The following is a 24,237-nucleotide window of genomic DNA, read 5'->3' as shown; positions in this document are numbered from 1 at the left end:
CATGTTGAATAGTGACTCAAAAATGTCGTAAGAAACCTGAGAAAGTTTTTCTCCTGTTGCTGTTCAGATGCGTGAAACAAAGGGATCGCCACGCTTCGACTGTTGTTTACCAGTGATGCGCATTACCACTCATTAGCCCGGCAACTTTTTTGTGCAAGGCGCTCTTTTTTTTGCTGTAAATTTTTTTTATAATACATATTGAGATTTAGTTATTATTTATATGAAAATGTAATTTTATTTTATTTTTATACATTTTGGTCATAAATACGAATGAAATAAGGACGTAAATTGAATTGGGTCCTAAATTAACGAGGGTTTTAAATATGAAAAGTTGTTGGTCGAATCGTTGTTTTAAGAGGTATCCCTGTATTTAGTCTCACCTCACAATAGAGTACCGGATTAGGGAGGTTCAACCATTATTCTGTACTGTATATAATACCTGTACAGTATTTACGAAAAACTGGACAAGATTGGAAGTAAAGTGAACAGTATGAAATGCTAAATCAAATTCTGATAATTATATCACAGTACAGTACTGTACAGTACCTCAGTAATTCAATGTAATTAAGAACTTACATAAAATCTAGGCGTATGCAAGCTTTTATTGTTTAAGATACAGTATTGTACACAGAGAATGGCATACAGTACTTGAAATACCAAAGAAAATGGTTCAGACAGGCACTTAAAGAAAATACTACAGTATATCATAAATACCATTTAGCCCCTTGTGTACGGGTTTCCCTCTGAGCTGAATAAGATTGTCTGGTGTTAGTCAAATAAAATATTAAAATTGGCATCCCTTTAGTGATGAGGTTAAGGGGAATTTTTAACCTATAACTGTATGGCTCTGTTGTTGTGTTTCTTCATGTGTTTGTACTTCCGATTAGCATTATACTATTTACTCTGATATACAGGTCCAGATTATGGGAGGGGCATACCGGGCGCAGGCCTAGGTCCCCCCACATCTAGGGCCCGCCTACAACATTAAAAAAAAGTTTTAAAAACCTTTATCACAGAGCGATAAGCAAGTGGAACAGATTGCCTAACACTCACTGTGCATTACTTACCGTAACTCCACCAGGCCTCCACAAATATTTCCTACTAAAACTTGTTTGGTGAACTGATCTAACTTAATTAACACAGAAATTGTAATAAAATAATAGAAAGGCTGTATAAATAAGTGAACACTACACCACACAAACCTCTTCAAGATACAAAACTAATTCTTCAATCAGCAGTATATTCGCTGGTTTCCTTGAAATGTTTCGTTGAAAGAAAGCGAGACAGTTTTGATGCCTATGAGGAAAAAGCAAAAGCTCTGGCAGGAAGCCGAGTTTGTCCATTCAGGTTGTCAGAGGCGATCAAATGTACGGCTCGCTCCACTGGATTATGGACATTCAAGTGAAGTGGATCTCAGTCCAGAGACAATTTCTGAACAAAATGCTTCCTCACAGTCATTGATCACCAAGTGGTATCCCTAAACGAAAGGGTTTCTGCATACACGTTGGTGAAGGATCACTTCGGCTTTTAAAGCAATCTGGAAACCATGTCGGCCGATGCCATTCATTCTGCTTCAGAAAATCTTCTGCAAACTTATGGAAAAGATATTGATGAAAACATCTCCAATGAAATGATTCAATTTTCGTCTGGTAAAGTTGTATGCAAAAGCCGTGGATGAGCCCAATGAGTCGTTTTATTACAGAATTATAAAGGAAAACGATGGCTTACAATCAGCATTTCCAAATGTAGTAACGGTTTTGAGGATATATCTGGTGTTAATGGTCTGCAATTCTACTGGGGAGCGTTACTTCTCAAAAATGAAACAGGCTGAGGACCACGATGCGTCAGGAGAGACTCAACAATCTGATGCTATTAAGCACCGAGTCGGACATTTCAAAAGAACTTCCATTTGACAATGTGATACGTTTATTTGCTAGAAAAAAATCACGAAAAGTGCATTTGTAAGTGAATGTATACGCTTTCTTTGAATGGAATAAATAATTTGTAAATGTGTCATTATTACTAGATTTTATTGTTTCTATTGACCTTGGATATTACCTCTATTCATTTTCAGTTGTCAGCAGGGGGGCTCCCACTGCTAGGTGTAGCCCAGGGTCCCCCAACCCCTTAATCGGGTACTGCTGATATGTGATAAAAAAACACACAATGAATAATTAAGCATAGTAGTAGTAACAGAGACGTGACCGATCGCCCAAGCGGCTAACGAGCCGATCAGCGTTGAAGAGGATAAAAGAAAAAACGAAAAAACAAAAAAAACAACTACTACTACTTTTAGCATTTATTCATTCGGGTTTTGTTTCATAAATGAATGCATAAAACATTTTTTTTTTTCAATCCAGAATGCGACGCTTAGCTTTAACCTAGGTATGTTAATGCCAAGCAATAACTTGCCAGGCCAACATACAGGCAATTAAAACATCTAATAATTACTTAATAAGTAATGTTAGGAGGACACGTTGCTACCTGGCATTTAATTGAAATTGTCGAAACCCCCTCCTTCACCCCCCATCGCACGCACTGCCACCTTCATCTCTTGCCTGGCAAGTCAGCTATAAGTAAACACAATATAGAGCTCCGCGACTTTGTGTTATAATTGCTGAAATACTGAGCTCCACGAGGATTTTATATATGGTATTTGTACTTATTAGCACAGTGATGAAGTAGAGTGACTTTTATTTTGTTATGTGTCTCAATTATTGTAATTGGGACAATTTCTTATACGATCTCTGGTCAGTCTTGGCGACAACAACACGTCTTCTTTGTGAAGTCGTTTAGATCGATGTGACTATCCCTTGCCTTTAAGTCACTCAGTGAATGTCGCTGCGCCCTCACTGGCTCGACTTCACTGAAAGAGAATATGTGAATACAGTATATCTATTTATATATACATAAATATATATGTAGACTGTTTACAGTTTTCTTTGTCCCAATTAGTCACGTGCTAGTATGAATGCCATGATTGTCTCTCTTCCTATTCTTATGTTCGTTCATAAAAAAGGGTCCGACTAATTACCCAAATGTACCCAACTGTACCCAAATATAGCCGGAATGAAGTCAAATAATGGTCCTAGATGAATAAATCGGACTACCAATCACTTCTCGACTAGTATTTGGTGTCAGAAAGTCACAAAAAATTGAAAAACTTAATTTAATCTGAGTTAATAGATCAAGTGCATGTACCTAACCTAACCTAACCTCGACTAGTATTTGGTGTCACGAAGTCACAAAAAATTGGTAAACTTAATTTAATCTGAGTTAATAGATCAAGTGCATGTACCTAACCTAACCTAACCTAGCCTAACCTAACCTAACACAACACAACTCATTAAATTAAGTTTACCAATTTTTTTTGACTTTATGACACCAAATAATAATTGAGAAGTGATTCACAGCCCGAATTACGCTTGTACGACCATCATTTGACTTCATTGCGGCTACATTTGGGTACATTTGGGTAATTCCTTTCTCCCTCGGTACATGCACGCGATCTATTAACTCAGATTAAAGTAAGTTTTCCAATTTTTTGTGACTTTCTGACACCAAATACTAGTCGAGAAGTGATTAGCAGTCCGAATTATTCATGTAGGACCATTATTTGGGTACATTTGGGTACATTTGGGTAATTAGTCGGACCGCATAAAAAACCTTTGGGCTTCCGCCCTCGGTTTTCTTTTATTATAATTAAAATTGCTCTCGGCATAAAGACTAGATTTGAGTTTTTCTCTTCATAACTTTATTTCTGATGTCCTCAGTAGCGGGTTCAGTCTTTCCGGGCGAACTTCAAATTTTTGTATATCATGGCTTCATAAATCTTTATTTTTAAGATTTTAATGTAATGCCTATTTTTTTTTTTTTTAAGGTATGAAGAATTGAAAGAACAAACAAAGCAAGAGTTGAAAAGGAACTGGGAGCAAATTATGGAAGGAGACCTGGTAAGTGAAATTCTTTTATATATGGTGAGAAATAGTTATTAGCTAGGTTCTTAGGGCATATGGGGTCAGGTTCTCATTAAAGCATAGCTACACGAGAGTAGGATAGGATGTAGGGGATGCTTTTTTATGAATAAAATTTAATTAATATTTTAATTGGTATTTGTGGTAGTATCATAGACAGGAAGCCAAGTTTATATTTGGTCATGAATTGCTTAACCATAATTCCATTTAAGATTGTTGCCTGTATGATTATTCTGTGGGTAATAATCAGTTATCTTTTTCTAATGTTCTCTTTATTTATGATAACTCAATATTTTATTAAGAATATTAGCTATTTAAAGTCTATTTAGGGAAGCGAGGAGTTGCCCTGAACTTATTTTTAACTTGCATAGTTCTAGGCCAAGATGAATTTTAATATTTGATATATTGTATCACCTGGTGTGAGTCATGTACATATATTTGACTTCTGAACTACCAAATTATCCTTAGTCAACCTTGGGAAAGATATTCCTTTGGACAGGTCAGTATAATTGTTTTTATGGGTGGTCTCCCTAGGAAAATTAATTTTTTTATTTTATTAAAAAAAATACATATTTTTTTTACATTGTACAGAGACGGTGAATCTATTAAATTGAGCAAAAGTTGTCAGAAAGGACAGGTGTGGGTGATTTGTTTAGGTTGTGTTTTTTCCAGGAAACATGGCAGCTCTGGGAATCTGTTTGCTTATCCAATAGAGCATCTCTTGTTCATTCACTCACCTTTTGGTAAGCGTGAGTTTTTTTAACTAAAGAGTAACTAAGTCGAGGTCACACGAGCGCCTTTATGAGCAATTAATTTGACGCAATAATTTTGGAGCAAGAAAATATGATAAATTTCTTCAAAATGTAGTCATGAGGATGGCTATCGTTCCAGTTTCTACGGAAAAAAATGCAAACGCTGTTGTGTGAGTAGGTGGGAAACCGAACATCACAACAACAAGGCTTTTTATTATTAAAAAGAAACGAGAGAAATCGAAGAAAAATCGATTGTGGACTGGAAAGTGGCTGGCGAGGAGGTGGACTGAAAATGTTTATTATAGACTGGTTGGACTATCATAGCTACAGTAGGGAGTAGGCATGTGTGTGGACTGTGAACGGCTGAGTGCACTCGTGTTTTGGAAACAAACACGTCAAATCAGCAGCCAAATTATAAACTCAGTTGTGTACAGGTATAGGCAATAACCATTATTTGATGGAGATTAGGGATCTCACAAGTCATCAATAAGTGATTGATCATGCAGGTACCCCTCAACTTACGACCTACACGACTTACGACCGCCGCATTCGTATAACATTTTTCAAATTATGTATTTTCGAGTCCCGATGTTAGTGATTGCGCTGTGTACTGACAAAATTTTCGTTTCTAATTCCCTTTTAAATGGCTGGCAAGCGTAAAAGTGAGAGTTCACGTGGTGCTAAGAAGAAAAAGAGACCCATTTTAGATTTTCTATGTGGGGTATGCTATAACGAACGGATCTTACTACGAATATTCCTATAACGAATGGTTTTACCTATAAAATTGAGAATGCTATTATGAACGAAACTCCTACAACGAACATTATTTAATTTTTTTTTTTTCTTTTTTTTTTTACTAATTTATTGTTTTTTTATTACAAGTATTAATGATATTCTTTATTTCAGGGGTTTAGATGCATATTTATGCACTTTTTTACAATTTTTACTATTTTATATTATATTTTTCAGTGTTAAGTGGTTGCATTTGGGGGCCTGGAACGGATTAATCCTATAACGAACGAATGCTACAATGAACAAGGTTCTAGAACCAATTAGATTCGTTATAGCATACCCCACTGTATTATTTTCGCCTTTTCGACTTACGACCAATTCGACTTACGACCTGGGCGTCTGTCCGGAACCCCGTCGTAAGTTGAGGAGAGACTGTATATGGATATTAATAATTTATGGGGAAAAATAGGTCCCTTCCTGAGCCCCTGAAGATCCCAAGCGAGTTTTTTGCCCTGCTGCTTTAATGATAAAATAATGTCTAAATAACTCAAATAATTTATTAATAGATATGAGATCAATAAATTTATACAAAATAAAGACAAAAATGTTAAATTAAAAAAACAGATTTATTTCTATTTACCGTACATGATAATTTAAGTACTTATGCAGTGCAGTAGTAAGTTGCAAACTCCCAGCTGTCACTACAAGTAATTTTAGGTAGACATAGGTAATTTAATTTATTTTTTCTTTGTTACATGCACACACACTGTTTCAAACAGAATTTTTGAAAAACAAACAAAATAATAATAATAATTATTAGATCAAAAACATAAAGCAAATATACATTTCTCATGTGCACGAGACTTAACACAGAGCAAGGTAAACATATGTAATTATTATTATTATTATTATTATTATTATTATTATTATTATTATTATTATTATTATTATATATTTTTTTATGTACTGTATATATATTTTTCTTTAACTGTTACATGCACACAAAATCTTTATTTATTAAAGCACAGACTTGAGGGTAGGCTGTCACATTTTTTATAATTTTTTTCTGATTATTTGTGAGAGTATTTTTCTATTATGTGTTTTGTGTGTGTGTCCACACACACACACACACACACAAACACACGCACGCACGCTACAGGTAAAAGAAATAATTGTCCTAATGGCAAACACATAAAGGGAATATAAATTTTTTTGTACATAAGTAAAAATGTAGCCCTCTCCCTGTCCGCAAATGTCATTCGCAAATTTGGCGATTCGCGGCCATTTTGAGAACCTAACCCCCACAAATTTGGGGGGGCCCTCTGTATGTTTTAATAATCACTTGGCATGCTATGCTCAACCCTCTCCCGTGTCAGAGGTTGCCGACCCCAGTGTAGAAATACTTGACACTTGATAAATAAGCTTCGGGTCATTAAATATAGTATTAGCCATGTTTTGACCTGGTAATCTTCCTTGAAATTATAAAAAAAATGACGATCACGATTGTCCAGTATATAATTGCTCAAAAAATTGCTCAAAATATCTTTCAATCCAGAAATTGTTCATAAAAGTGCCTGTGTAACCGTGGCTTGCGTCATAACATTGTTTTTAAACTAACTCGTCTTGAAATTATTTCCTCCACCAGATGACAAGAAAGCGTTGGGATATAAAACTAGATATTTCAGCACCACAGATCATCATCCCAGAGCACTTTCGAGATAAAAATGCAATTCTCGTTGTGTTGGACTTTGGAAAATTGATTTTCAGCTCAGCCAGACCCTTGTCTGAAACCAAGCTGAAGGATGAACTAGATATGGCAAGTGATGATGAAGGTAATATTGCAGAGAGTATTTATTTCTGTAACAGTAAATTCGATTTACACGAGTTCTATCCAATGAATGTACATAACATAATACAGTGGTCCCTCGGTTAACGAACGCCTCGGTTAACAAAATTTAGGTTAATGAATTACCTTCCATAAGAATCTTCAATTCGGTTAACAAAAAAAAATTCGATTAACTTGGGCTATTTCTTATTAACATAGTGGTAATTGTTGAGTCATACTTGAAAACAACATTAATATTTAGTAGCTTGAGGGACCGAACTAACGGGACAAATTCATTACGATAGGGCAGTCAAAATATTCTTAAGTGTAGGAATTTGCCTGGTTTGAGAGGAATGTAAATGGAAGTATTTATTGTATTCCATGTAGCAAATATAATTGTAATTATGTAGGACAGACAGGAAAAACACTGCAGCTCAGAATCAAACAACATAAGTACAATATCAGAACAGCATCTGAAAGCAGTGCCCTGTTCGTTCATGTTAGGAATAATAATCATCCCATTGCTTGGGAAAAAAGCTTAGAAGTATTTAAATCATCTTGTGTCACAGAAAGACTTATGGTTGAAGCTAGTTTGATTAAGGAATTAAAATCAATAAACCTTAGTGATGGTCAGTTCAAAACTGATAATATGTTACATAAATTTATTTGTCAGTGGCCCAAGGTTAAAAATGCTTTGAAAACCTTTGATCTAGATGTATGATAGTTATTTAGTGGGTCCCTTATTTTTGACCTGACCTGACTAGTCATGTCACCCCCCTTCTCTTAAGCTCCTCTACTTGTGTGTTGGTGTGGGGATTAGTGGATGACATCATTATGACCTGACCTCTCTCTGTCCATGTAATCGAGTTTCCTCTGAAGATGTCTTGAATAAAGACGAAAGCTAAGGTGCTCCGTTGTTTCCCTTTTCCCGTGTGATTTTATCAAGATTTATCTTATCCACGTTTTCATTGTGGATCTACATGATATATATATATATATATATATATATATATATATATATATATATATATATATATATATATATATATATATATATATATATATATATATATATATATATATATATATATATATATATATATATATATATATATATATATATATATATATATATATATATATATATATATATATATATATATATATATATATATATATATATATATATATATATATATATGTATATATATATATATATATACATGCATACATACATACATACATACATACATACATATATACATATACACATATATATATATATATATATATTTCATGTAAATCCACAATGAAAACGTGGATAAGATAAATCTTGATAAAATCACACGGGAAAATGGAAACAACGGAGTACCTTAGCTTTCGTCTTTATTCAAGACATCTTCAGAGGCAACAGAGGCAGTTGCCTCTGAAGATGTCTTGAATAAAGACGAAAGCTAAGGTACTCCGTTGTTTCCATTTTCCCGTGTGATTTTATCAAGATATATATATATATATATATATATATATATATATATATATACATACATACATACATACATACATACATACATACACATACATACATACATACATACATACATACATACATACATACATACATACATACATACATACATACATACATACATACATACATACATACATACATACATACATACATACATACATACATACATACATACATACATACATACATACATACATACATACATACATACATACAGGTTGTACCTCTCTAGTCCGGCAACCTCGGGACCTGACCGGTGCCGGACCAATGAGTCCACACACATATACTACTGTAAATACCTATTTCTCTCTGTTTGGTTTTTAGCTGCAATAAAGAATACCCAAGGAAAAGCAACTGTTTACAAAAGGTTTTCAGGAACCCTTTCATAAATCTGGAATGCTTGTACTGTACTAGATGAATAGAAATTTCACATGATTAGTATGAAGATTTTAGAGTTCCTTTTTTGTGCTATACAATATGTCATCATATTCAAGTTTCTTTTGACTACATTTTTTTGCCCATAAATCACACATTGATTTTTGTGGCAATAAGGACTCCCTTGAAAGGCTGGCCTTCAATTTTTATTTACCTTCATTGTTTTATTTAAATGTAATAATTTCCCTTAGATGAATTTGCCACTCCATGTTCTACTCCGGATGGACTTGAAACCATGTCACCTGTTGATGGAGAAAAGGATGAAACTGAGAGAAAATCATCATTTCTAGAGTCACATCCCCAAATCTCTGAGTCGTTATTACATGACAGAATGTATGACAAGTAAGTACTTATGAGTTAAAGAGCGCTTGACACTAAATGCAGAAGATTGTCATAAATCTGTTTAGAAAGGAACTGTTATTCATCCTGTTGACAACTTTATAGGTAATCATGTAGGCATTCCTACAGGTTCTTATTTAAATTAAGCTCTGTACAGTATTCTGGTTTTATTGTATGGAAATATACTGAGTTACAGCTCTGTTTATCATTCTCTGTACACCTTACTTGAGACACACTGGTTCAGTCTTGTAGTCACACTGATTTGATGGGCATTTTATGAAGGGGTTTGTGTAGTCAGTGTCATGACTGTCAGTGCCTCAAATTAAGCTAACTCTTTTTGCCGTTGAGATAACATTCCACAAATCATGGGAAATTGATATACTGTAGGAGGTTGATTATAGCTTTGCTTATAACCTTCCTGAGCAGAAGCTAATAATGGCATTCACCAGTCTTCTTCACCTGCCATAATGATCCATATCTTCTAAAAAGTCCATCTCTGATCACTTTATCGTATTCTTTCTGTAACTAACTTGTTCTTAAATTGTTTTTATTCAAATTACATTTAGCAAAAGCAAATGCATTTCTTTTCAGGTATGATCTCCGTCTGTGTGACATGCAGGTACTAGTGGGGAAAGTCCGAGACAATTGGCGCTTTGCTTATGTTAAAGGCACAGGTATGCAGCTGAAGCTTAATTTTATTGTTAGCATACAGGTACTGTAATTCAAACTTAACTTTAGCTGAGAAGATTTACAGTGGTCCCTTGGTTAACGAACGGTTCAATTAACAAAATTATTGGTCATACTGAAATTTAGTTAACATATTGATAATATACAATGCAGAAATTATTATGAAACATGAAGAAAGTATTAGAACCAATGCACTCTGTAAAGAATATGGCATGTCATCATCGACTGCCCCTTCAATCAGCTGTTTGATATGTAAGCAAAGCTGCTGGTAATATGACATATACACCTCAAAGTAAGTTAAAATACAGTATTCTATTGTTTTTTATTTATTATTTTAAAGTATACTGTACAGTACAGTACTGTATTTAGTTTATATTTAATGTTTTGTTAATTCTACTACCGGAACACAGTACTTTGTATGTACTTTTTCTGTGAGTTGGAACCCATTGAAATAATAGATTCGGTTTATAAGGGATTCATTCATCCTAACTTGGAGTACATACTGCTCTCATATCTGTGGTGGTTCTTCTGTCCAACTGTTACATAGGGTAGAATCAAAAGCACTTCATTTTTTTCATGCCATTTTTTTTCAGTGTGTCTTGTATGTTGTAAAATATGGTATAGTATATTAAAACAGTTTTATATATCATTTCTTTTAATCAAAACTTAATGTTTACTTTCAGTGTATTCAACATTTGATTCACCTAAATACAGTGACCCCTCGGTTAACGAACTCAATCCGTTCCAGAAGGTCGTTCGTTAACCGAAAAGTTCGTTAACCGAAACCATAGTTTCAATGGGTTTTTGGGTAATTGGTTCCAGCTCACCGAAAATTTCCTAAATTCAACAAAAATGGTAGAAAAGTTCACTTACTTTGAGGTGTGTATGTAGAAGGCTCCTGGATGATGATGATGATGATGGGAATTACAATGGGGTTGGAGGAGAAGGAAGAAGAGAAGGCATTGGGGTGGAAGAGAAGTCACCCCATGGCACCATTTCACCCATAAAATTTTAGTTCTCTTGGTGTATTTCAAGATTATTTTCTTTAAATCAACACTGTACTGCATTATATATTGTCAATATGTAAAATATATTTCAAAATGACCAATAATTTGCTTGGAAACACAGAAAAAAGCGTTTAGTTGAAGAGAGTCTCAAGTAAGATGTTACCTCCAGTGAAAACAGAGAGACTAACGCCTGTTTGCTGTGTTAAGAGGCTGGATGCTGCGCTTTAAACTAGTCACTTTACCTTCGATTATGTTCAATAATTGTTAAAATGACTAAAAAATTTAATATTAAACTTTTAAAATTATTGAATAGTATAAACTTCTTGATATTTAATAAAATAGTTAGGAATTTAAGCCCTAGAACCGATTAATGTATTGGCGGACTGATACTAAAGCTGGTTGCCCGGCCAGTGCAAGCGAAAACATGTTGAGGTCGGTTCGTAAGAAATTCGTTTACCGAATTTTTGTTCGTTAACCGAATTGAAGATCCTTATGGAAGGCAGTTCGTTAACCGAAATTTCGTTAACCGAGGCGTTCGTTAAACGAGGGGCCACTGTATATGAATTGAAACATTTTCATCCTGTTAAAAGTAACTTATTCTTAGGAAAAAAATTATGGATTTACTGTATGCTGTATATATTTGTAAACTAATTTTTCTTAGGTCACATGCATGTGTTGGATCGGTTTAGCATCAACTTACAACTTGAGCGACGTGTGGTGGTTATGCCCGATGTGCAGCAGCAATGGCCAAGCGCTACACTTGCTGGCACATTGCCGAGGCTTGTGCTGCATATAAATGAACAGAAGGTTCAAGCTTTACGTACAATGGTGTCAAAATTTTACGGAGACCAACCTGTTGAACCAAAAAGGTCAGAAAAGGCATTGCTTATGTTAGAATTTTAAACATAAAGTTAAATAATTCATACTGTGAAGATAATTGATAACATATAAATCAATATGATGCTTATTATAGATCAATATGATGCTTATTATAAAGTGACAGTATTGTGATATTAGTTGGGAATTGCTGGTGCATTTTTGAGTGTCTTGGGGCCAAATTTTTCTTCAGGAACATATCTACAGTTTTAAAATATTTGTTGGTGGAATAGGTTTCTTTAACTTTAATTTTGAGATGGCAAAGCTTTTTGAAAATATGTCTACTGTTTAAAAGATGGATTGAAAGTATGAACTTTGGGGACAAGAGGAAGAAATCAAATTAAAAATTACAGCAATGGGATTAGTATTTGAGGTGAATAGAATGACTCTTATTTATTGAAAACATAGACTTCCTTACCATGCTCTGTTACAGAGATTAAATGTTTTTTATTTTTAAACAGGAAAGATTCTGTAGAGTTAAACCATAGTGTTGGTAAGATAAGGAGATCTAGCACACTAATGTCCATTGATGACCAAGGAGATGACTCTAGCAAGGAAGCTCCATCCCCAACAGATGAAGGAAAACTACTGGTTGTACAATTCACTGTTGATAAATTGTCTTTGGAGGTAAGTTGAGGGTTTTTCATACTCTTATATATATAGTAGAGTATACTGTACTCTGGAAGGGCATTGTCCACTCTTTTTATGTTTTTTTGTTTTTTGTTTTTTCCTCTGCATAATTGATTGTATATTGGTGAAAATTGTGTCTTTTTCCTGTTATTTTTCTTTTTTTTCTTGTGACTATTTCTGTTACCCCCAAAATTCCTCCCCCCTCCCCTCATAAAATCATGGAAGGCGTTTCTTATTTTGGGTAAAAATTTTGTTTAGGCAGTCCAAGTGATAGATCTCAAGTGATTTTGAGAGTGATTGTTAAAATAGACTACAGTGGTCCCTTGGTTAATGAACGGTTCGATTAACAAAATTTTGGTTAATTAATTACCTCCCAATCTCCCATAAGGATCTTGAATTCGGTTAACGAACAAAACTTCGATTAACGAAATCCTTATGAACATCACGTTTTGTTGTGAGGGTTAGTCTGCCAATTCAGTAATCTATTCTATGTTTACCTTCGTTTCCAGTGGAGTAAATATCAAGAAAGTTGTGCTGTTTAATATTTTTGCATTTTTTATATTGAAATTAGTAGTCATTTTAACATTTATTTAACATACAGTGGTCCCTCGGTTAACGAACTCAATTCGTTCCAGAAGGTCATTCATTAACCGAAAATTTTGTGAACCGAAACCATTGTTTCAGTGGGATTTTGGGTAATTGGTTCCAGCTCACCGACAATTACATACAAAGTAAAAAAAGAAATGCAGTAAAGTACACTTACTTTGAGGTGTGTATGTAGAAGGCTCCTGGTTGATGATGCTGATGTGAATTTGAAGTGGGAGGTGAAGGAGGAGGAGGGAGAAGAGAAGGAAGTGGGGGTGGAGGAGAGGCATTTTACTACTTCTTGGAAGGCGAGTCACCTTCCATAAAAATGTCAGGAACCTCTGGACTGACAGATTCTCCAGCAGGAAAATCCTCTCTCCTTTTTGAAGTGGAAGGCTGAGGGGTAGGATCTTTCTCCCGCTGCCTTTTAGAGAAGAAACTGTCAATTTTTCTTTGTGGGGCATTTCTCCTCCTCATCTTTAACTGATTTTTGAAGGAGACCACTGTGTCCTCAACATTACACAAAATAAGTTCTGTTGTTTCCACATCAGGGTGCCTTGATACCAGTTTCCTGAACTTCTCCCAGTAGTGAACAACATCTTTTAAATTGGAAGAAGACATATGGTCATCACTTTCCCTCTCCTCCTCACCACTGTCAGCTTCTAACATCTCATCCAGTTGCTTCAAGTCTTCAGGAGTAAGTTCTTGCTCATGAGACATCACAAGCTCTTTCACATCATCCTTCTCCACTTCGAGTCCCATTGACTGACCAATGGACACAATCTCCTTGTCCAACTCCGCTTCTTCCTGAAATCCCACAAAATCATGGACTGCTGATGGCCACAGTGCATTCCATGCAGAATTGAGGGATCTAATGGAGACTTCTTGCCATGATGACACAATCAATTTTACAGCCTCCAGGATGTTGAATTGTGTCTTCCAGAACTGTGCCAGTGTTAGTTCAGGATCAGTGGAAGTTGCCTGATAACACCTCCTGAACATTTTCTTCATGTACAGCTTCTTGAAGTTGCTGATTACATTCTGGTCCATTGGCTGTATAATTGATGTAGTGTTGGGGGGCAAAAACAACGCTTTGACAAAGTCAAATCGAACCTCCAAAGTGCTGGCAAGTTCAGGGTCATGACCAGGGGCATTATCCATAAGGAGAAGAGCCTTTAAAGGGAGTTTATTGATGGTTAGGTAACTCTTCACAGAAGGGCAAAACACCTCAACAGCCCATTCATTAAAGAGCTGTCTTGTTGCCCATGCCTTACGGTTGGACTTCCAATAAACTCCAAGTATTCCTCTTACCACCTTTTGTTGCTTGAACACCCTGGGATTTTCAGAGTGGTAGACAAGCATAGGCTTCAGTCGGAAATCCCCTGAAACATTGGCACCAAGCAATAGAGTGAGACGGTCCTTGATGGGTTTATGCCCAGGTAAAGAGGCTTCATCTCTGGTGATGAATGTCCTTTTGGGCATTTTCTTCTAGAACAGCCCAGTTTCGTCCACATTGAACACTTGCTGTGGAAGATAATTTTTTTCATCCACCAGTTCCTTAAACTCCACTACAAATTTTGCTGCTCCTTCTTTATCTGCACTGGCAGCTTCATCATGCCTAACAACACTAAAAATGTCACTTCTTTTCTTAAATTTTTCGAACCAGCCCTTGCTGGCCCTAAACTCTTCAAACTCTGTGCCAGAAGAATTAGGTTGCTCTTCCTTCAAATGTTCGTAAATTTCCCTGGTTCTTTCACAAATAAATTCAGTCGAAATTGAATCTCCTTTCATTTGTTTTTTCTTAATCCAAATGAGAAGTAACCTCTCTGTTTCTTAAATTAAGGATCTACCTTTGAACACTCTGGTAGATTCGTCTTACTTTCACTCCTTTAAACTTGTTTTTCTGCGAAAGAATTGTCGACACAATTGATGCCAGCATGCCATATTCTTTACTAAGCACATTTGTTCTAATGCCTTCTTCATGTTTCTTTATGATTTCCTGTTTCACCTGGATTGAAATTGCCTTTCTAGATTTCTTTGGACCCATGCTGGATTCAATAACAATTTCACCACTAAAATTTTAAGTTTAATTGCTGTAATTAAAGATTATTTTATTTAAATCAACACTGCACTGTGCTATATATTATCAATATGTTAAAGAAATCTCAGAATGACCAATAATTGTAAAGTGAAAACGTAAAAATAGTTTATGTTCAAGAGAGCTACAAGCAAGATGTTACCTCCACTGAACAGACACACAAACAGATGCCTTGGTGGGTGAGTGAAGTGGCTGATGGGCGCACCAAAAACTAGTTCCCTGTACTGCAATTATGTTATATAATTGTTAAAATGACTAATAATTTTAATATAAAACTTAGAAAAATATTTAATAGCACAACCTTCTTGATATTTACTCAATTGGGAACGAATTTAAGCCCTAGAACCGATTACTGTATTAGCGAACTAATCTTCTAGCTGGTGAGCAAGCGAAAACATGTTGACATGTTTTCTTAAGAATTTCGTTAACCGAATTTTTGTTCATTAACCGAATTGAATATTCTTATGGAAGGTAATTCGTTAACCAAAATTTTGTTAACCGAGGCGTTCGTTAACCAAGGGACCACTGTATTGATAAGATATAAGGTCTGTCCGGAAAGTATCCAGCCATTGTGAATATTGTGAGAACTGGTCGCGTGGCCTTGATGTAACTTGGCAGCCACACAGAGAGGACTGTACTGCGTATGCGTGAACAGCCACACTCCCGTGGGACAACTCAGTTGCCCAGCAGACGCTGTTGAGTGAGCGTGGGTACTGTGTGACCGTCGCATTTACAATGACCAAACAATAATGAAGGAGTACTCCATCAAAGTTCTTCGCCGGCTGAGGGATGCGGTAAGAAGAAAACGACCACAGCTGTGGGCAAGTGGTGACTGGCAGCTTCATCATGACAACGTGCCTGCCCATTCTTCATGTCTCGTGCAGGGTTTTTTGGCAAAACATCGCATCACCCAGGTCTCTTAGCCCCCCTACAGCCCAGATTTGGCTCCCTACAACTTCTGGCTTTTCTCAAAGCTAAAATCGCCGTTGAAAGGGAGGAGATTTCAGACCTTGGACGAGATTAAGGAGAATGCGACGAGGCAGCTGATGAAGATCTTGAAAGAGGACTTTGCAGACTGTTTTGAAAAGTGGAAGGGACGCTGGGAGAAGTGTGTGAGGTCCCAAGGGGAGTACTTTGAAGGAGACTAAGGCACCATTGTCCTAGGTAAGCAATATTTTTTTTCATAGTAAATGGCTGAACACTTTCACTACAGACCTCGTGTGCAGTACAGGGAACTAGTTTTTTGTGCACCCATCAGACGCTTGACTTAGCCACCAGGCGTCAGTTGGGCTTTGTTGACAGTGGAGTGAACATCTATTTTGTTGGTGTCTTGAATATTTTTGCATTTTTACATTGAAATTATTGGTCATTCTGAAATTTAGTTAACATATTGATAATATGTAGTGCAGTGCAGTGTTGATTTAAATAATATAATCTTGAATTACACCTAGTGAACTTAAAATTTTATTGGTGAAATGACTTCATCAAGCATGGGTCCCCTGAAAGGTAATTTCTCCTCCATCCCCACTTCCTTCTCTTCTCCCTTCTCATCCACCCCCACTTCTAATTTCCATCATCATCATCAACCAGGAACCTTCTACATACGTACACACCTCAAAGTTAGTGTACTTTACTGCATTTTTATTTATTTATTTTTTCTTTGTATGTACTTTTCGGTGAGCTGGAACCAATTACCCAATATCCCATTGAAACAATGGATTCAGTTAACGAAATTTTCGGTTAACGAATGACCCTCTGGAGTGAATTGTGTTCATTAACCAAGAGACCACTGTACTGTATCTATATTATTTAATAGTAAACTAAAAATTTGTTTCTCAAATAATTTTTTAGGAAGATTGAATCTTTGAGGTTTCTGTATCTGTTGATGCCTTCAACATAATAGTGGCAGATTTGTAAAGTCAATAAACAGATGGAATCTACAGAAAAGAGGTACTGAGGTATTGGGTTTGAAATATTGTATATACAGGATTAACTTCACAAAGGTAATTACCCTTTTTTAGGATTTTTTTTTTATATTTTTGTACCTTAACCTAATTCCACTATTTTCATCTGTAATTAGTTGCAGTCACGTGGAAGAAGCATAGCTGAACTGCAGGTCACAGGTGTACGAGCAAACTTAAACAAGCGTCCCTTTGACAGTACAGCCACTCTTAGTGTCCATTCCTTACTTCTTGTAGATGCTTTACAAACATTTGGACCTGACTTTGAGCTTCTAGTTGCAAGTCATAAACATGTAAGGTAAGTTTTTATACTGCAAGTACATGTTTATCTTGTAATTATATCTTTTCTGTAATTATCTATTTTCTACACTTACAGTAAACCCTCAGTATAATGGACTTATTGGGGGAAACCATGTATGTTATAGCCAAAAAACTGAGTTTCTGACAATCCCCCAATGAGATGTAAACAATCCATTAACTAGAAGTAAAATCTGAGAGGTCATACCGGCTTCTCAGTTTGAACATGCCGCATGCACTGTAAACATCACCACTGCTGTGCTATCACTTACCTGCTAATTACCTACTCCACTATGTCTACAAGAGAAAGCGGCAATATTCCAACACCTGAAAAAACTTGTCAGATACTGTCTGTAAATAAGAAGTTGGAAATTATAAAGGAACATGAGAGTGTTGCTCCTGTTTCCCAGTTCATGCAGAAGTACAGTCTGAAAAGAGCCTCACTATATGACATCTTTTAGGCTAAAGAGAAGCTACAAGCTAATGTCAAGTCCCTGGATAGTGGAGAAAGTTTAATTGAATCGAATTGAATTGAAACATTTATTTAGCCAGAAAAACACAGATACAGAGTGGATAATAATAACAATATTAACATGGCTGAGCCAGTTGAGAACCTGAGCTCTCTTTTTAGGCACCTGATATATACTATACATTTATCTCAAGGAAGTATTATGTAACATTTAGTATCATCTGGAATAGTACAATAGCATGGTGGTAATAAGAACATCTCATAATGTTACCACGGTTATCACTTCAATATTTATTTATTTATTATTATTTATATATATATATATATATATATATATATATATATATATATATATATATATATATATATATATATATATATATATATACATAAATTACAGTTGAAATGAAAAACATTAGTAGAATGGGGGAGCAGTACAACATGGGTTGTACAGTATTAAGGTTGAACAAGAGGACAGAGCTGTCAGGATTATGACTAGTTGGCAAATATGTTTATTGCAATGGTAATTACTTATCTATTTACATGATATTTTCCGATAAAACGGTTTTGATGGTACAATAAAAGCAGGTACTGTAATTATAGTAGGTGTTACAAGAAATATTAATACTTAGACAATGGATATTTTTTAAGAGATAATTTAAAGGAAGGGAGCGTAGTCTTTGCTCGGATGGGTGGGGGTAAGTTGTTCCACACCTTCACACCGTGATATTTTATGGAGGTCTAGGACTGAGAGGAGCGCATGGGGGTGGTCTTAGTAGCTCTGGGTGCCTTAAGTTGTATCTCTGATTATTCCGGAACTGGAAATAATTATTGTCAAGCAAGTGATTGATATATTTGTAAGTAAAGAGGGCACAGCAGTAGGTGTTAATATCTTCGAATTTTAAAATTTTCAATGTAGCAAATTTCTCGTTTGTGTGATCTGTTTTTTCAACTAGGTCATTGTCTGTACAACTCTCTTTTGTGCAGTAACCAGAGATTGTGTTTTTGAAGAGCCAGGGGCCCCCCATTGTGTGTGACAGTGTATCAGGTGTTGGTAGACAAGATCATGATAGATTTCTTTCATTACTGTGAGAGTGAGTGACTGTCGAGTGTGGTACATGATACCGCACTGTTTATTGACTTTACTGTGAATGGCTTGTATGTGGTTTCTCCAGTTAAGTTTCTCATCAACAATAACTCTGAGGAATTTAGTATTTCGTACGCATTTGAGGACTGTATTACCAAGGTACAGGGGGTCCAAGTCTGGGGGTAAGTTTTTCCTTCTGTGAAAGATCGTGTAGTGGGTTTTCTCAAGGTTTAGGGTCAGTTTATTACGTATTACCCAGCTCCTGACTTTAGTTAATTCAGTGTTCATAGTTCTCATCAAAGAATGGAGGTCTGAGTTGCTGGCATAGAGATTACTATCGTCTGCAAATAAGTTGTATTTTATGAGTGAGCTGGCGTGGACTATGTCGTTTATGTACAACAAAAACAGTACTGGACCAAGAATGGAACCTTGGGGGACTCCATACAAGATTGGAGAGGAGTCAGATTGGTGATTATTATAGCAGACATACTGCATCCTGTTGGACAGATATGAGGTAAACCAATTGTGGGACAGGCCCCTAACGCCGTAATGTTCAAGCTTTGAAAGGAGGATGGTGTGGTCGACAGTATCGAAGGCTTTAGAGAGGTCCAAGAATATACCGACTGAACTGACTGTCATCAAAGGAATTTAAGATGTCATTAGTAAAGGATAGCAGAGCACTCTCAGTTGACTTTCTAGCTCTAAATCCAAACTGGGAGTCTGTAAAGATGTTATTGGCATTGCAGAATGCATTTAGTCTATTTCATGCTAGCTTTTCCAGTATCTTACTCCAGGCTGGGAGGACTGATATGGGGTGGTAATTCTTGAAGAGACCTTTGTCCTCAGATTTTTTTATATGCTGGGTGAACTTTAGCAATTTTCAGTTTATCAGGAAAGACACCACTAGTGAAGGAGTTACAAATGTGTAGGAGAACAGGTAGTAATAAGTGGGCTACTTTCTTAATGATGCTCATTGGTATATTGTCTTCACCTGCTGCTGCATCTTTGGACATTTTTATGATGGCCAGTATTTCATCTGCTGTGATGGGATAAGTGCAGCTCATTTTGCTGTCTGTTTTGCAGGTAGGCTCTAACTTCCCCACGGTGATCTGGGATGCTCTCTGCAAGATTTTTGCCAACATTAATAAAATATTCATTGAAGTGGTTGGCAATGGGGGAGGGTTCCGTTACAACTGAATCATTTATCATAAAAGTTGAGTGGGGAGCCGAAGACTGAGTGTTCCTGTTCTGAATAGAATTTATGACATTCCAGGTTTTCTTACTGTCGCCTGCTGCTGACTGGAGCTTATATGTATAATAGTTACGTCTGGCATTTCTAACTGCTTGAGTTACTCCATTTCTGATACTTCGGTAAGCATCACCGAAAGTTATGGGTCTTTTTGCAAATTTTTTTTGGAGTTTGTGTTTTCCTTTATCGTTATCTTAATTTTGCTTGTGATATAGGGTTTGGAAATGGATACCGTTTTCACTGACTTAGTCTTGAGCGGGAAGCATTTATCAAAGCAAGCATTGAAGATGCAAGCGAAGTTACAGCTGTTCACGTTAGGGTTGTTGGAGGCATAGACAAGATCCCAGTTAGCATTCATTAGGTTGTTTTCAAAAAGGAGCATGTTGTCGGCGCAGTAGTCTCTGTATTGTATTGAGACTCTACTAGACCTTTCAGGTCTTGCGGCTGTTTTATACATGGCAATAACTGGGAAGTGATCTGAGATATTGTTATAAATAATTCCACTTGCAAGATTGTTAGGAGTGTTGTTAGTCCAGATATGATCTATCACTGTGGCAGAGGTGGCAGTTACTCTAGTGGGTTTGGTTATAGTGTTGAAGAAGAGTTTAGAATGACAGGTAGCAAGAAGGTCTAATACTGAGGTGCCAAGTTTCTGATTTTAATAGATCAAGGTTGAAATCTCCTGTAATGTAGCAATGTTTCCTCTCTGAACTTATGATAGTGATGAGCTATGATAGTGATAAGCTCCAAAAATTTATCAAGAAAATTCCTGACATTAGTGTGGGGTCTTCTGTAGATTACTCCTACTGGGATATTTCATGTGTCGTTACGTAATTCAATGAAAACACTCTCCATGTACTCCTCCTGAACCTTTAAATCATCTCTTACAGAAGTGATATACTTGATATCAACATATAGGGCGATACCACCACGGTGTCGTGACATGTTGACACAGTGTCTATTATAATTAGGAATGTTATACAAATGGTCAATATCGTTAGTGAGTTTGGTCTCACAGAATCCAAGTATATCAAATTTGTGGGCAATAGAAGATAAACACTGATCTAAAAAGGTATCTAGATGAAGTGGAATACTGCTGATGTTATGGCTAATCAAGGAGAAGGAATGAAGTAGTAGGAGACTAGAACTAAACTCGGGGGAGTCTGGAAAGTAATAGTTACAGTTTGGGTTGGTGTAACCCAGTGAGTTTTGTAGAAAGACATCAGGATCGATATGAGGGAGTATTGTGTCGACACCATGGGTAAATGGGGTGTAACACATACGATCTAGCATATCTAAGGGAATGACACTAGCATCATCATTGTGGGAACATTGATACTGATTAAGGAACAGTAGAGACTCATGTAGGACACCCTGTAGTTTATGTAAGACAATTTAAGTGTATATAGTATGTAAATGTAACAGTGGGTGTACAATACAGTGGTTCAATAAGTGTGTACATATGTATTGTGCTGTGAAAAGGTACAATTGTGCATTATAAATACAAGTGTACATACTCATACAGCATCAGTATTCTTGCACTGACCATTTGAACTACAGAATATAAAAGGTAGAGTAAAATTTCAATTGTATACTGTATTGTGATGATTTTTCCAAATATTTTAGTTTCATTTCATGTAACAATGGCAACATGCCAGCTCACAGGTCACCTCTTCCCCATTTTTTTCCCCCAGTGAGTCAAGCTATCGTTAAACCAAATTTTGACATAACATTAATTATTGCATGTTCTTGTAGGCACGTCTATGTATTCGAACCATCATTGGTCTCGATGAGTTCAGATAAAAGGAATTGCACTGTATTTTATTTTTCCAGTAATATATTCTTTACATTATTACATATTACAGTTCTTCCAGTTAGTATTCATGCAGTGACGAACTATTGGATATCTCCTCTGGATAATGGATACCTGTTATCCTAAGGGTTTGTCCAATAGGTTTAGGGCGTTCATTGTAACTGGGATCAATTATATACAGTATTCATTATCCTGAAGACTTGCTATATGTAAATTTTCTGAAGGAAAAATTTAAGTTAGCTATCTCCAGTACTTGTATATATTTCTGTACCTCATTTATTTTTGTAATTAAATTGGTTAAAAGAAGTGCACAATTCCCCACAAAAATTAAAATACTGTGAGTCAGTTTGATATCATCTCATGTTCAGTGAAACAACTTTAGTTAAGGCTGCTGGTTTTTGGTGCCCTCAGTGGGGGTCTGTGAAGTGATGTGGGTAAGCCGGATGGATGTTTTGGGTTTCTTCTTGTGAAAGGGGAACACAATAGCAGAACCCTCTGGTAAGGTACCTAAAAAGAACAAATTGTCAGTGAAAGAGGGAGGGCTTGTTTTTCCTTTGATTCTGGCCAGTATATACCATACCAGATAGGGCTCCAGAAGAGGAAAAAAAAAATTAGGTCCCCTGTCAATTTACACTTAATTTTTTAATTAATTTTTCTCGGTTCTGCTTGGTAGACTATGGGGTTTTCCCATAACCCTATTAATTTGACTACTGATTCAATTCATTTCTTAGTACAGTATGCTATACTTCTCATTTTTGCAACTTTTGCATCATTTTAAATCACCTTCACCCCTTCACCACTACATCGTTCATCACATGTAAATCACATCCGTGCCATCTCAGTAAAGTAGTTTGTGTAATGTACTTCAACTATTTTTACTTCTTTCAGCATGGATAGTGTGAGTGGAAGCATTCTGGACAGTGAGCCATGTTCCCCTACATCACCTGCTTCTCCAGATCACAATGCTCCTTTCAAGCCAACTTCACCTGTTACCATCAGTCATGCTATTTCATCTTATGCAGCATCTAGAGGTGACTACCCTTGTTATTAATGCTCGGTTACAGTTGTTTGATAAGTTAACAGTGGATGAAGATCAAATCTGTGTATACTCTTGATTCTAGCTACTTTTGCATCATAGCAGGAAAGAATTGTAAATATGTAAAAATTAAATCTTGTGAATGTCCTCTGTAACATCTACAGGCCTCTCTTCTTATCTCTTCTTTAATATTTCTGTGGATTCGATCATTTTTTGTTGCAAGTTGGATGGTAAAATTCCCCAGCTAAAATACTTTCTTTAGATTTGACTCCCACTTTTACATCTTTCAGCACAGTCACCACGTGGTATCTCATCACCACCATTAATTAGTTCACCGATGTTTGGTGGACTGGGAAGTGGTGGAGGAGGATCATTGCCATTTACAGAAAATAGGGACATGGAAGCTCTGATTACACTGGAGGTGACATATGTGTCAGCACTCTGCCCCTCACAGCAGGGTGCTGGAGCACTACTCTTGGCTTCAGTGCAGTTCAACACAATTGACATCATTGGTGGGTATATATGTTTATGTACATTTTATTTAGTGTGAACACCAAGTAATATCTCAACCTTTCATTTGTGTGTAGAAATAGAAAATATTAAGATATTTTTTTTAAAGGTTCTTTAAGTAAAAAAAAAATATATCAACCTGATTGACATAGCAGCATAGCAGTTTTTTCTTATGATGTTGAATCATATTTTCTGTTGTAAACTATATTAAAATCTGTTCATTACTTCTAGGAATCGTTGTAAGCTAGTCTTCGTAGGGCCAAGCGGAATTTAATAAAAAGAAAGACCACTGACCTGACTAAATCTTCTTCTAGTACATCCTTCTGGTCCTTAACCAAAAACATCTG

The 24,237-nt window shown here is 36.0% G+C and overlaps 1 protein-coding gene across 5 annotated transcripts in view; it reads left to right on the top strand.

The window, feature by feature from the left end:
• Positions 1-24,237, top strand: part of LOC121868786 (vacuolar protein sorting-associated protein 13D-like) — a 226,289-nt gene that overhangs the window by 53,438 nt on the left and 148,614 nt on the right. For all 5 annotated transcript variants that reach the window (XM_042369702.1, XM_042369700.1, XM_042369703.1 and 2 more), the window contains exons 11-19: positions 3,881-3,953; positions 7,104-7,290; positions 9,438-9,588; positions 10,177-10,259; positions 11,941-12,148; positions 12,617-12,782; positions 17,549-17,727; positions 23,233-23,375; positions 23,671-23,892. In XM_042369702.1, coding sequence (XP_042225636.1) covers positions 3,881-3,953; positions 7,104-7,290; positions 9,438-9,588; positions 10,177-10,259; positions 11,941-12,148; positions 12,617-12,782; positions 17,549-17,727; positions 23,233-23,375; positions 23,671-23,892 — 1,412 coding nt within the window. The remainder of the gene's footprint in view (positions 1-3,880; positions 3,954-7,103; positions 7,291-9,437; positions 9,589-10,176; positions 10,260-11,940; positions 12,149-12,616; positions 12,783-17,548; positions 17,728-23,232; positions 23,376-23,670; positions 23,893-24,237) is intronic.

Source organism: Homarus americanus, unplaced genomic scaffold, assembly GCF_018991925.1.
Source record: "Homarus americanus isolate GMGI-L3 unplaced genomic scaffold, GMGI_Hamer_2.0 scaffold30535, whole genome shotgun sequence".
NCBI classification, from domain to species: Eukaryota; Metazoa; Arthropoda; class Malacostraca; order Decapoda; family Nephropidae; genus Homarus; species Homarus americanus.
The sequence above is the reverse complement of the archived record's forward strand: the minus strand, read 5'-3'. Positions and strand labels throughout refer to the sequence as shown.